Source organism: Orcinus orca, chromosome 19 (assembly GCF_937001465.1).
Source record: "Orcinus orca chromosome 19, mOrcOrc1.1, whole genome shotgun sequence".
In the NCBI taxonomy this organism is placed as follows: domain Eukaryota; kingdom Metazoa; phylum Chordata; class Mammalia; order Artiodactyla; family Delphinidae; genus Orcinus; species Orcinus orca.
The window spans coordinates 37,427,564-37,441,655 of record NC_064577.1 but is presented as its reverse complement, the minus strand read 5'-3'; the positions used below and the strand labels follow the sequence as shown (position 1 = coordinate 37,441,655).

General features: G+C 36.8%; 1 protein-coding gene across 13 annotated transcripts in view; it reads right to left on the bottom strand.

Annotated features, from left to right (window-relative positions):
* The window catches only part of CDC27 (cell division cycle 27), a 58,774-nt gene that overhangs the window by 41,931 nt on the left and 2,751 nt on the right, over positions 1–14,092 (bottom strand). For 11 of the 13 annotated variants that reach the window (XR_004486462.2, XM_004275675.4, XM_004275674.4 and 8 more), the window contains exon 2: positions 5,186–5,261. Coding sequence is in view for 12 of the 13 variants with exons in the window: in XM_004275675.4 (XP_004275723.1) it covers positions 5,186–5,261 (76 nt within the window). In the remaining variant the exon portion in view is untranslated. Of the gene's footprint in view, positions 1–5,185; positions 5,262–9,461; positions 9,580–14,092 lie in introns of those variants that run through there. The other 2 variants (XM_033438968.2, XM_049701665.1) reach the window with 2 other exon arrangements.

Below are 14,092 nucleotides of genomic sequence, written 5' to 3'. Positions count from 1 at the left end.
ATCTTTTTTAAGATTTTTTTTGCTGTGGACCATTTTTTAAAGTCTTTATTGAATTTTGTTACAATATCACTTCCGTGGGTTTTTTTGGGTTTTTTTTAAATGTTTTGTTTTTTTGGCTGCAAGGCCAAAATGTGGGATCTTAACTCCCCCACCAGGGATCGAACCCACACCCCTTGCATTGGAAGGCAAAGTCTTAACCACTGGACCACCAGGGAAGTCCCTACATATTTCATCTTAATTATCTTTTAAGTTCTCACATCACCTACAGACAGTATAGCACATGGATTAGAGTAATGACCCTACAGCCAAACCGCTTGAGTTCGGATTTTCGCACTACCACTTATTAGCTATGTGACTTATTAGGGCAAGTTAACTTCTCTGACCCTCTGTTTTTTCATCTGTAAAATAAGGATATAGTGATACCTACTTCTAAGTACTTAGTGCTGTTAGAATTAAATGAGTTAATATATACGTACTTTGGATAGCACCTGACACATAGTAAGAGCTCTAGGTGCCATTATTAAATTATTATTATTGACTTTCTAAATTTGCAATACCTGAGTAGTCATCTGACATTCATGTGGGGTATATATACATGACACTGAGCCACAAACTCAAGTAATTCCGTTTTATCACTTTTTTTGCTGTTTCCAAATGCCTGGGCGCTGTACTTTACATATATGATTTGTTCCACCCTTCAGAGTCATTTCTGTTGTTGAACACTTCACCTACATATACAACTTCAGTATTTTAATACTATTCTTAATTTTTATTTTCTCTATATTTGTTCACCTCCTAAACTTCAGTACTAACTGGTTTTATACTTGTTGTATATGATGGGGGTTAATATTTTTTAATACTTTGAAAATATGCTTGGAGTAAATACACCACAGATAAGAGGGCTGGAGGAACTTTTAAAAGGCTCCTTAGTGTTTGAGGGGGAAATGACAATACATAAGGAGAAAGCAGACAGCCAGATTGTGCAGGGCTTTGCAAGCTATGTAAAGATTTAGGGATAAATTATTATAGCTATTATAGATCTCTAAAGCGTTTTGAGAAGGAAAGTAAAGAGAATGGGTTGATTTGGGAGGGGGAAAGGGAAGCGGCAGGAAAGAGTAAATATGGGAAGATCAGTTAGGAAGCTTTTCTAAGACATATTGGTGTCAGATTACAGTGGGAACATTATGAATCCAGTTTTGCATGAATTGAGTTTGATGTATGTGATGTTTGTGTGAAACATCTAAGTTAATGCATTGAAATAGTTGAGTCTTGGATTTAAAAAGTTCGTTGGGAAGATGAGAGTCTTAATTCACTAACACCTAACGAAAATGAAAACTATGATGATTAAAAAAAAATAGCATTGGGAGTTCCCTGGTGGCCTAGTGGTCAGGATTCCAGGCTTTCATGGCCGTGGTCTGGGTTCAATCCCTGGCCAGGGAACTGAGATCCCGCAAGCTGCACGGCATGGCAAATGAACGAATGAGTGAATGAATGAATTGAATATATAAATAAATAAAGAGAATATTAAAACAGAAAAAGCATCATATTTTTCACCAGTAAGAATTTAATGATGACAGTAAAAGAGTAGGCCAATGGGCCAGATATCCTTTCTGTCCCCCCATATGACAAAGTGACTTGAATTTTTAGCAACAAGATAACATTTATCAAATTTTCCACAGGCAATGGCCTAAAAATGATACAATATGCCATATCTTTAGAAGTATTTGGAAAACTTCCCTCAATGATGACCTTAACATAACTGTGTAAGTAATTTTTTTTAAATGTTGCCATTTGCAGTCACATATTTCTGTGAGTTTGGGCTCTCAATATAATGGTTAAGACAGAGAAGAGAACCAGATGCTGAACCTTTTACTCTGATTCAGTTCTCTTCAACTAAGCCCAATTTATGGAGATCACTATACTCAATGCAATTTCTACATCTGGCCCATTAATCATTAAGACAGGTAGAAACCTGGTGAACAATGGTCTTAGTTCCTTCATTTCTAAAATGGTAATAGCAATGTCTATTTTATAGGATTGTTGAAGACTAAATAAGGAATTAATATTAAGTACTCAGAGTCCTACTACACAGTAAGAAATCAATAAATGGTAGAATTACTGTTATTATTATTGAGCTGGGATAGTATCTACTCCCATTGCACTTAAATTCTAAAATCTTCCCTCATAGAAATATAGTCAAACAGAGTAGTTAGGTTCTATATTGAGAGAAACTAACAATGAGCAACTTTCCAAGTGTTAAGCACTGTATCAGACACAGGTAGTAAGAGGATTAAACAGCTTTATGTGGATTAATTTGGAATCCTGCCTCAATTCTATGGGAAAACCTGTTCATCTAAATTTGAAACCACTAATTTGCAATCTTTTGGAACCTAACTATAATAAACTAGAAACTGCCTACCCTTTAATAAACAAATTTAAAAAAAGAAAGAAGTGTAAGTCAGCAAAAATGGGGGCTTGCCTAGGTATCAATGAAAATATATATAAATAGATTATCCACAATCAACCTTGCTTTTACATAATCGAGCAGAATAGGGCAATCTATTATATTACCTTCTTTCTAAAGCCTCTCACTGTTCTAAATCTTTTCATTTGGACCTCAGACTTCTGCTCAACAGATCTTCCCTCACTTTCCTCACTGAACTCCTGTTCTCCCCTGAGGACCTGTCGGCACTCCCAAAGGGATGCTAATTCCCTCCTATCCCACAGTAAGGTTGGTTTCCTCCTTGCTTCTCACAACTTTTTCCAAGCATTACCCTTTGTCCTTCTGTGAAATTCCTTCCTCCTGAGATTCACACCTTCTCCTTATAACTCTCAGTTACTAAATTCAAGACATTCTGCTTCATTAACGAAAGAATTCTGCACCTCATTCACAGTCTTCCTCTCCTAAGTTATTCTCATATATCTCCCAATTCAACTTCATCTGGACTTCCAGTACCTCTCTAAAACCTCTTATTTACCAATCCCTTCCTGTGTTAACTTTCCTATGTAGTTTACATTTCCTGGTCCACATCTTGCCTGTATTCTTAATGTTCTTATCCCTTGTCCCTTTTTGACACATGCCTAGCAAACCCCTAATATCTACCTTCTATGCCTGCAGTTGGGTTACTAAGCACTTTATTTGAGTAAAATCATATAACTGAGCAGAAAGGTTCCACTACTAGTTCATGCAGACACACAAAAAAACTCACCTACAATCATAAAAAAAATTAAAAATTTTGGTAAGTAATCCAATGGGAGGTTACTCAAAAAGTGGGAAAACTGAGTTAAACACTGGAGTAAAAAGAAGGCAGCACTGTTCCTGGTTAAGAAGGCTTTAAGATAGTAACATGTCAGTACTTGCTAAATTAATTCATAGACTTATATAGGTCCGCACTGATCAAAATATTTGTGAAATTTCAAAGCAGTAGTAAAATACACATGAAAAAAATAAAGAATTAAAAAAAGGGTAAAGACTTCTTAGCAAAGAAAGAATTGGGAAAAAAATGATGGGAGATAGGCGTTATTAGATATTAAAAGACAATATAAAGTGTTAATAATAAAACAGTATGATACTGAATTAAAAACAGAAAATTAACTAATGAAAGAAAGGAGAGGTTCTGGGGACAGAGCAAAACATTTTTTAAAAATCTAATACATGAGAACCTGTTGTATAGCACAGGGAACTCCACTTCATTTTACAGCAGAAACTAACACAACATTGTAAAACAACTATACCTCAATAAAAAATAAATAAATAAAAATTTTAAAAATAAAATAAAAATTTAATATAAAACCAAGTAAGATACCATGTGGGGCAGGGGGGAAATTATTTAATAAATAACATGGACCAAACTAAGTAATAATACTATGATAAAAATTTTTTTAATATTTTATTTATTTATTTGGTTATGTCAGATCTTAGTTGTAGCAGAAATTTTTAAAAACTTTTTTTAAACTACCAAGAACTGTATGTTTATTGAGTTGCAGAAAGATGACAATTTTCCAGCTATTGGAGCAATAGGAGAAAGTTTAAATGACACAGCTGATGAGTTCAACTACATAACAATTTAAAATACCAGATTAATAAAAATCAATAGAATTAAGATTAAAAGGCAAAGAATCTGGAGCAAATATGCAATAAACAAAGATACAGCTCACAGAAATAGGAATACATTTAAAATAAACACTTGAGAAAATACCCAGAATCCTTCACAGTTATAAACATGCAAGACAAAATACCTCACAATTTTCCAGTAAGCAAAAATACATAATAATGGTAAATCTGATATTGATAGGACTATGAAGGAAGTCTTACACTATTGGTGACACCTTGATTATCACACCTCTCTCTGCTGGGTTATCAACTGGGCAAAAAGTAATTTGTTGTAGAACTGATCACACCTTTTGACTCATAAATTCCATTTTAGAGTATATAACCCAAGGAAATGACTTAAAAGAAAAGTTGTACATAATTATCTATCTTAGCATCTTAGAAAGAGGATTATAATAATTAATGACAGAAACAAAACACACATTACCAGCTAATGTTTACTGAGCATTTATTACCATGCCAGAAGGCTGTGCCAAATGCTTTAAATATACTACTTCATTCTTCAATTCTATGAGACAGTTACTATTATCTTTACTTTGTAGATGAGAAATCTGAAATAATCAGACATTAAGTAACTTGCCCACAGTATACTACTGCATGTTTAAGTGACAGGGTTAGGGTTTGTACTAAGGCTGTAGGCTCAAAACCCATGCTCTAAGCCACAGAATATAGATTGTAATAAAAAACCTGGGAAAAAATACCTAAAGACGGGGAACATGATTAAGTAAACCATAGCATAAAACCCAAAGCAACTCTACACAGTTATTAAAAGTAGCATATAAGGAGCTACACAGACACTCGGAAATATTTTTATGAACTAGTGTCAATCATAAAGACAAAACAAAAGTGATACCCAGGGGACTTCCCTGGCGGTCCAGTGGTTAAGACTCCGTGCTTCCAACACAGGGGCCACGGGTTCTATTCCTGGTCGGGGAACTAAGATCCCACATGCCGCGTGGCGTGGCCAAAAAAAAAAAAAAGGAATACCCAGAATCTTGTTACAGTCATAAAAAGTGATGGAATTCCATATATTTTATTCTTTTACAGTTCTATAGAAATGAACAGATTACAAACCTTCTGCATATAGTCGCTCTGCGAGGAAAACTGCATCTCTGTAAGCATAGTGGTTTAGTGCTTGCCATATAGCAGCCTGTAAGTGGAGGAAAAAGAACATAAATATACAAACATAGAGAGTTTCAAGGTAACTCTTAGCACAGAGCCTTGCATATAATACTCAAATTAACATGTCTAAATTAAGTAATAAAACCTCACTGCCCACAGTGCAAACTCCATAACATATTAGATAAGGCTCTTCACTGTATGGCTCCTAACATATCTGAATTTACTCACTCAACTCCCCATGAAATTTTAGACCTCTGTGTCTCTGTACTTCCTTTTCCTTCACTGGGGAATGTGGGCTCCTTCACCTACCTCCTCTTATAAATTCCTCATCCCTATAGACACAGCTTAAATAATATCTACTTCATAAAGCTTTCTTCACTGGAGAGCTCTAATATTCATTTATTCAATAAATATTTACTGAGTGCCTACTACGTGCCAGCACCTTCTAGACTCTAGGCACACAATAAATAACAAATAGTTTCTGTTCTCATAGAGTGCATTTTAGTGTTACTCCTGTCTAGATCAGTGGCTATCAACCCTTTCTTGTGGTACTCTACCTCAAATCCACTGAATCACAATCTCTGGAAGTTGGGATTGAGTTTAGATATCCTTATTTTTAAACCTTTTTACTGGTAAGCATTCAGGGTTCAGAACGATTCTTCTACTTTCTAGGTAAGTAGTTCTGTCTCCTTTTATAGTATACTCTTTTGAAAAACTTATAAAGCTATGGACCTCCTCCCCAGAAAAAAGCACATGGACATATATACAGAAAATGTGTATACAGTGTGTGGGGTTCACAAATATCTTGGTTCATTAAGAATCACTGGTCTAGCTGATGGGAGACAGTATTAGAGCCCAATACATAAAAGGTGTTCAATAAATATTTATGGAATTCAATTCAGATACTTGAAAGGGGAAGAGACAAGTTACTGACCTAGAAACATGCTTTCTCTTTTGCATATTAGAGACTACAGCAGTACTAGTGCCTTGAGGAGCACTGCCGCTGCCAGGACTAGGAGAGGTACTCCTTGTTTGAAACTCAAAAAGTCTTTTACTATACAAGGTCAGAAACGTTGGGTAAGTATACATGAAATAACAATTGTACTGGTAAATCAATCTGGGTAAGTTATGAATTTAAAAGATTTTAATGGGCTGGTTAGTGAATCTAACCATCATTTATAGAACTGCACATAAAGAAAAGTACCTAGGGTCTATCCCCTCTTTCCTAGTCCCAGTCTGTAACAGAATCTTCTTTCCTGTAAACTTTTATTTTCCTAAGTGGTTTTTCTACCTACAGGCTACAATGTAATCCATCCTGTCCCAGAATTCCTCAAACAAAAACATCATCACTGCTAAACAGGAGACAATAGTGAGAGGCTTGCGTTCAAATTCATGTTCCATGACTTACTAGTTCTGTGTCTTGGGCAAGTAACAATGTCTCTTAAGACTCAGTCTCTTAATTTAAAACATAAGACTCCAATAAAGTATACAATGGTTCCTAGCACATACCTAATAATTACTCAATAAATTTTAGCTGCTGCCCTCATCATTATCACTATCATGTCTTCTTCCCTGATCAAAACTTGCTAATGATTCCTCTTGGATAGCCCCACAAAGTTTACACAATAAACATCTACAGAACAAAGCTCCATCAGTCCCTAAACATCAGCTGTATTTTCATATTTCAGAGTCTTCACCTCTGTTTGGGCTGTCCTTTGTCTTTAACTTCTATCTCCTGAAATTTGTCATCCTTTCTTCAAAATTCAGCTTACATGGTCTCTTCCTTTCATGAAGCCTTCACTGATCTATCCCATGCAATATTAATTACTCCATTCTATGAGGTCCTAGACAATTTTGTTTATACTTTTTAAAAAAATATCAGGCTTTTTATTAGATTTGGTTATATTATTTGGTTAACCAGGTTGCAACTTCTTGCGGGCAAAAGCCAGATTCTATTTTTCTCTATAATTCCCTGGTTATCCTACTTAACTAAGTTATTTCCCTAGTTATCCTAGATAACTGTCTTCAAACATAGAGAATGCTTGGGCTTCCCTGGTGGCGCAGTGGTTGAGAGTCTGCCTGCCGATGCAGGGGATACGGGTTCGTGCCCTGGTCCAGGAGGATCCCACATGCCGCAGAGCGGCTGGGCCCGTGAGCCATGGCCGCTGAGCCTGCGCGTCCGGAGCCTGTGCTCCGCAACGGGAGAGGCCACAACAGTGAGAGGCCCGCGTACAAAAACAAAACAAAACAAAAACATAGTGAATGCTCAATAAAGTTTGTTGAATGAATGTTTTAAAACTCTGAATCTATTTTCCACTTACTGACCTGTAAACTTTTAGTAACCCAATCTGGAAGTAAAATATAAGATATTCCTATAAACATTATTAAAACATTAATGTTGGCAATATAAAAAAATACAAAATAACATCCAGCTGTTTCTTCCTTGATACAATAAGCAAAACATTATAAAGGAACCAAGAATCTGGTAAGGAGATAAGGGTCAGTGTGACCGAGGGGTTGGAATACATCAGATTTGGGGGCAATAAAATCTCTCAGTGGTGTGATCTATAAATACCTGGAAGATAACCAGATTTTTCTGGTAAATGGCAGCTGAGATCATGTCTCCATACTACTTGGATCATTTTCCTTATCATCTTATTCAATATGCCTGCCACCTCTGAAATACATCATTCATCCATTTGGTAAGTATTTATTGAGCATCTACTTTGTTTGCTATATGATCCTGATTGCAGTAAAAAAAAAACAACAACATAAAAAACTTAACCAATTTGAGAAAATCAAGTTCTTCAGGTAGGTTACACAAAGCCTTAACATTTTGAATTTTCAGGTATTTACTGACAATGAGAAATAAGTCGGGTATTATTCTACAGGCACCTATCTGGTCATTGTCATTGTGCTCACTGTGCTTTTGTTTTCTTATCAAACAGCCAGAAAGCTGAACCTTTGAACAAAAATATGTGGTGTTAGCAAGGAGTGAATATAATAGCAGGTTTTAAACATACTACAGAATCACTGCTATCTAATCTGTATTTCCTCTATACTACAACACAACAAAGAGACAGATAAAAGATAATGCAATAAACTGTGTTTTCCTCAGAGAATTTCAACATTTGGATAGAATAACTCAAAAAAAAAGTCATTCAGAAAACAACAGCTAAAGGGTATTCAAACCTAATGTGACTCAATTATTTCTTGAATACTTAATATGATCTCCACACCTCAATCCAAGGCAGATAAAGATCCCTCGGACACTAATCTAGATGACCAAATCAATTCTCTGACCTTTAGCTTTAATCATCTGTAAAATAAGGATAACAATACTTACCTCTGAGATAATCCTAGCACAGTGACTGGCTAAATTCTAAACCCCCCAAAGAACTGATCTGGCCTTCTGGTGTTCTACCAGACCATATATGACCTAGGGTTCTGAAACTATGCCTATAGGTATCTTTCAAAATGATACTCATTTATTTCATTTTATTAAAAAAATTTTTAAATTAATTTATTTATTGGCTGCGATGGGTCTTCGTTGCTGCGCATGGGCTCTCTCTAGTTGCAGCAAGTGGAGTCTACTCTTCATTGTGGTGTTCAGGCTGCTCATTGCAGTGGCTTCTCTTTCTGCAGAGCAAGGGCTCTAGGTGCGTGGGCTTCAGTAGTTGTGGCACACGGGCTTAGCTGCTCCGAGGCATGTGGGATCTTCCCAGACCAGGGCTCGAACCCGTGTCTCCTGCATTGGCAGGGGGATTCTTAACCACTGCGCCACCAGGGAAGCCCCGATACTCATTTAAATTAGGCAACTGCAGTAATAATGAAAGGAAGAAACTTAATAAACATTTACTTTTTTTTTTTTTTTTTTTTTTTGGTGTGGCATGTGGGATCTTAGTTCCCCGACCAGAGATCAAACCTGCGCCTCCTGCATTGGAAGCGCAGAGTCTTAACCACTGCACTTAGGGGACTGCCAGGGAAGTCCCCTAAACATTTACTTTTAAAGGCAGACCATTTTTTCCCTGGATTACTTTAAGAGTGTCTTACTTAGCCCCTCTGAATTCTTTTCTACCCTATGATCCATTCTCTCCCTATGAGCTTTTCACAAGTCAGATCTGATCATATCACCCCTTTGCTTAAAATCCTTCAATGGCTTCTCACTGTTCTTAATGATAAAAGCAAAAGCCACCAAACTAGGCAGTGTGGTATAGTCTGTACCTACCTCTTCTGTTCATCTTGCATCATATTTTCTCATGCTTTCCATGCTACCACAACGACCTTCTTTCAGCTCCTCAAATCTGCCATGTTATCCTTCTGCCACAGGTCCTTTAAACATACAGTTCATTTTGCCTGGCACACCCCCTTCCTTTCCTTCAAAATATGCAAATTCTAGTCATTCTTTGGACTTCTTTCCCAGGGAAGGCTTTTTTAGGACACCCAGATGAGGTTAGGCATCCTTATACACTCTGATGACACCAAGTACCTTTCCTTTGCAATACTTCTCACTGTTTTAATTTTACACATATTTAGAAGAGTATGTGAATAATGTCTTCCTCACTATAATATAAACTTTAGAAAGGTAGGGACTACATCTGTTTTTGCTCACTATATACTCCCAGCATTTATTATGTACTTTTTTTTTTTTTTTTGCGGTACGCGGGCCTCTCACTGTTGCGGCCTCTCCCGTTGCGGAGCACAGGATCCGGACGCGCAGGCTCAGCAGCCATGGCTCACGGGCCCAGCCGCTCCGCGGCATGTGGGATCTTCCCGCACCGGGGCACGAACCCGTGTCCCCTGCATCGGCAGTTAGACTCTCAACCACTGCGCCACCAGGGAAGCCCTATTATGTACTTTTTAAGTAGGTGCTTTAACTAATGTATGGTGAATGAATAAACAAATGGCCTTTGAACTCTGGCAGTCCTCCCACTGTTAGCATTTTATGTTAGTCTTAGCCTTAAGTTTTTCTGTATTATTATATGTCCAATAGTTAAGGATCTCTGGAAATCTCGAAAGAAACTCCATGGTACATAGAATTATTTTTGTAATGCAAATAATTACCACCTAATTACTCCTTTATAAAATATGGAGATTTCCTAAGAACCTACTAAAAGAACATGGTGAAGAGAAAGAATATACCCAGGATTTGATGTTGGAGACCTGTGTTCAAATGTGTGTGCCAGCACTTTCAGCAGTGTGACTTTGGGGAATTATTTAACGTTTCTCAGCCTCAATTTCCTCATGTGAAAAATGGAACTCTATTTTTGGACTTGTGTGGGTTAAATGAAATGATATGGTGCTCCTGGTATACTGACTGGCACACATTAGGCACTTAAAACCTTTTGCTTTTCCAGCTCTTAATATAAACAAATTCAATAAATATAATTTATAGTTTGTGTTATGTAACATCTCTCATTATATCTGCCACAGTTGTTTATTTTGTAACATATAAGCCACACACACACACAAAAATAGATTCTGAAGAACCTAGGGCCAGGACAGGAATAAAGACGCAGACGTAGAGAATGGACTTGAGCACACAGGGAAGGGGAAGGGTAAGCTGGGGCGAAGTGAGAGAGTGGCATGGATACATATACACTACCAAATGTAAAATAGACAGCTAGTGGGAAGCAGCCGCATAGCACAGGGAGATCAGCTCGGTGCTTTGTGACCACCTAGAGGGGTGAGATAGGGAGGGTGGGAGGGAGACGCAAGAGGGAGGAGATATGGGGATATATGTATATGTATAGCTAATTCACTTTGTTATACAGCAGAAACTAACACACCATTGTAAAGCAATTATACTCCAATAAAGATGCTGAAAAAATAAAGTAAAATAACTAAAAGAAAAAAAAAGACCCAATGATTGATTCACCAGCTACATTAGTGATATTGATCACCACGAAAATTTGGCACATTAATATTGTGGCCCAAAACTCCTAGAACTTTGACTTTCTGTCTTTTTAAAATTAAATAAATGAAAGAGAAAAAAAGTATCATATTCAAGAGTTCTATCCATTTCTGATTTAAAATCAAGTTTTGCTCAGAACAACATCATTCCTTTATCACCAATTCTTAAGAGGGTCAGAAAGGGACAGTGAAGGCAGGCAACAAAAACTCCCATACATCCCAGAAGTAAAACTTGCCACATAACAGCTTTCATCACCACTCTGCTCCAGCATCTCAGTGACGGTATGTATCTCTTTTGGGGGAATGGAGTGGGGAATAAACTATTTTCTAAAGCATTACAAATTGGTAGCTCATGACAGACAGGGATAAGATTAGCCCCCTTGTTATTCATCTACTGCTCAACTGCTGGTGTAAACCTGCCCATAAAAGAATATCACTCAGTGAATCACTTCAGGAGTTCTACAAAGTAAAGCCACATGGACGAAATGCTGCGAAAGGTTATGAAGCCAAACAGAGCAACACCCACCGACCCCAAAAAAAAGTTTAAAAGAGAAATCCTACTGATTAAATTAATGGGTCAGTCCTAGGCCAGTGATTTTAAAGATAATTAAATCAACACCACAGAAATGAAATGGCAAAGTTCCTTACTTGCTTGCTCTTCTTAAATATAAAATATTATTTTAAATATAAACAAACCTCTGTAAGTTGTACAACTAATTCAGACTTAAATGTGACCACATAGATTGTTTTGTGTTATTCTTGTTTTTGTCAAAAAAGAAAATAGTTTTCTTTTAGATTATAAAAGATCTTTTTTTAGATCATAAAAGAAATGAACAATATAAGAAGGTATGAAGAAAAAAAATCACTGTGGAATTTTCCTATTATACATTACAATCTAATTTCTAGAACTCTAATTTAGTTCAGGTCTACATCAGTGGTTCTCAGTGTGGGCAATTTTGCCCCCCAAAAGGACATGTAGTGATGTCTGGGGGGCATCTTTGGTTGTCACAAACAGAGGGGACATCTAGTGGGTAGAAGCCAGGGATGCTGCAAAACACTCTACAATACACAGGACAGTACCCCTACAACAAAAAATTAGCTTGCTCAAAACATCAATAGTGCCAAGACTGAGAAACCCTGATATACATTACCATGTAACTGGATTTCTCTACTAGCCTGTATGTCTCCTTAAATCTTGTCTTGTCCCTCCTTCCCAATAGCATCAGATTAATTTTTCCAAAGCAGTGCTTTCATTACATAATTTTTCTGTTGAAAAACCTATAATGGCTATTTATTACCAACAAATTAAATCTAAACTCCTCAGCCTGGATGTTAAGTCCCCTGTAACCTGATTCTACTTGGCTAGCAAAACCTTATCTTTTCCTCCTCTATTTCCATCCTAGCCAATTCTATAGTTTTATTATTTTCCTGTTCCTAAACACCATTCTCAACGTTGGGCTCTTGCTCATGCCATTCCATGCCAAGAATATTCTCTCTTCCCTACCAGTTCAAACCCTTTCCACCTTCTAAAGCTTTAAGTTCTACTCCTTCAAGAAACCGTTCCCATTTTTCCAGTCTACAAGGATCTCTCTTTCCTGTATTTATTGTTATCTGTGCAATCACATACTGACTTGTAACATTATCCAGTTGTTCCTGTTAAGTATACTTATCTTCCCAACAAGACTAGACCCCTCAAAAGATTAGAGGTTACATATCCACATTTCTACTGGTTGGTTTCACAAATATCTCCAACTCAATTTGTTCACAACAGAATTCTTAATTGTCCTCCTTCAAATTTGTCTCCTCTCAAAGAATTCTCCATTTATTAAATGGTGCCCCCCAAAATTAAATCCAGGTAGCTGTTCTTGATCCCCCCACAAACAATCAATTTCCATGTCTCATTGGTTCTTCCTCTAAAACATCTCTTGAATTTATCTACTTCTTTCCTACTTCACTGCTACCACTTTAGTCTAGGTTACCTTCATCCTAAGACTGTGTTTACTTTTGCCTCCTTCCTCCCTGACCTTTCACGTATAGTAGCCAGAGAGATCTTAAGATCTATATCAGATAGTGTCAACCCATGGCTGAAAATCCTTCAGTGATTCCCCATTACAGTTAGAATGAAAACTGAACTCCTTATAATGGCCTTCCATTACTATGCAACTCCAGCCACACTGGCCCTCTTTCAGTTCTTCCAATGCCAAGTTCTGCTGTGTCTTAGGCACTTTGCACATGCTGTTTTCTCTGCTTGTAATGCTCTTCAAACTACTGTTTCCTTCTCAAACTTTGAACTCAGGTTCAATGTTATTTGCTCAAAAGGAACTTTCCTAACATCCTTTTTAGAGTAGGTGTTAGAATGTCTTTTATCTGTGCTTGGCACATAGCAGGTGCATAACAGTCTTCCCAATTTGATTTTTTTCATTGAGGCTGCTTCTGAACATTGATGGTCCAATTGCAGATCTGACTTAGGTCAGGACCCTCCTATTAGGTCTCTCTCCTAACACCCTATTTATAGTGCCCTTCTTATCACAGTTTATAATTATTAATTTGTGATTATTTGTCTCATGCTTTCTCTATATATAAGCACAAAGGCTATATCGGGATACTAGTCCATAAAGGAATTACTACATATTTGTAACGACTTCCCCCTCTACCTCCCTATCCCAAAGCTTATTCTCCCAGTTCAGGTACTATGTAGCACTGTCTTCAAGACACTATATTGGACCTAAATATAATGTAATCTGTTTTCCAAAAGAAAATTTTATAAACAAAATGTTTCAGCTAACTTGAATATATAAATTTTTTCAATGAAGATCAAATAGTCAAATGCCTATTGATTTATCAATTTAGTTACATACATATATTTTTTAAAAGCATAAAATATATTTAGGAATTTCATTTTTTTCTACTCTCGTTGGATAACACAGCTTTATTGAAAAGCCATTA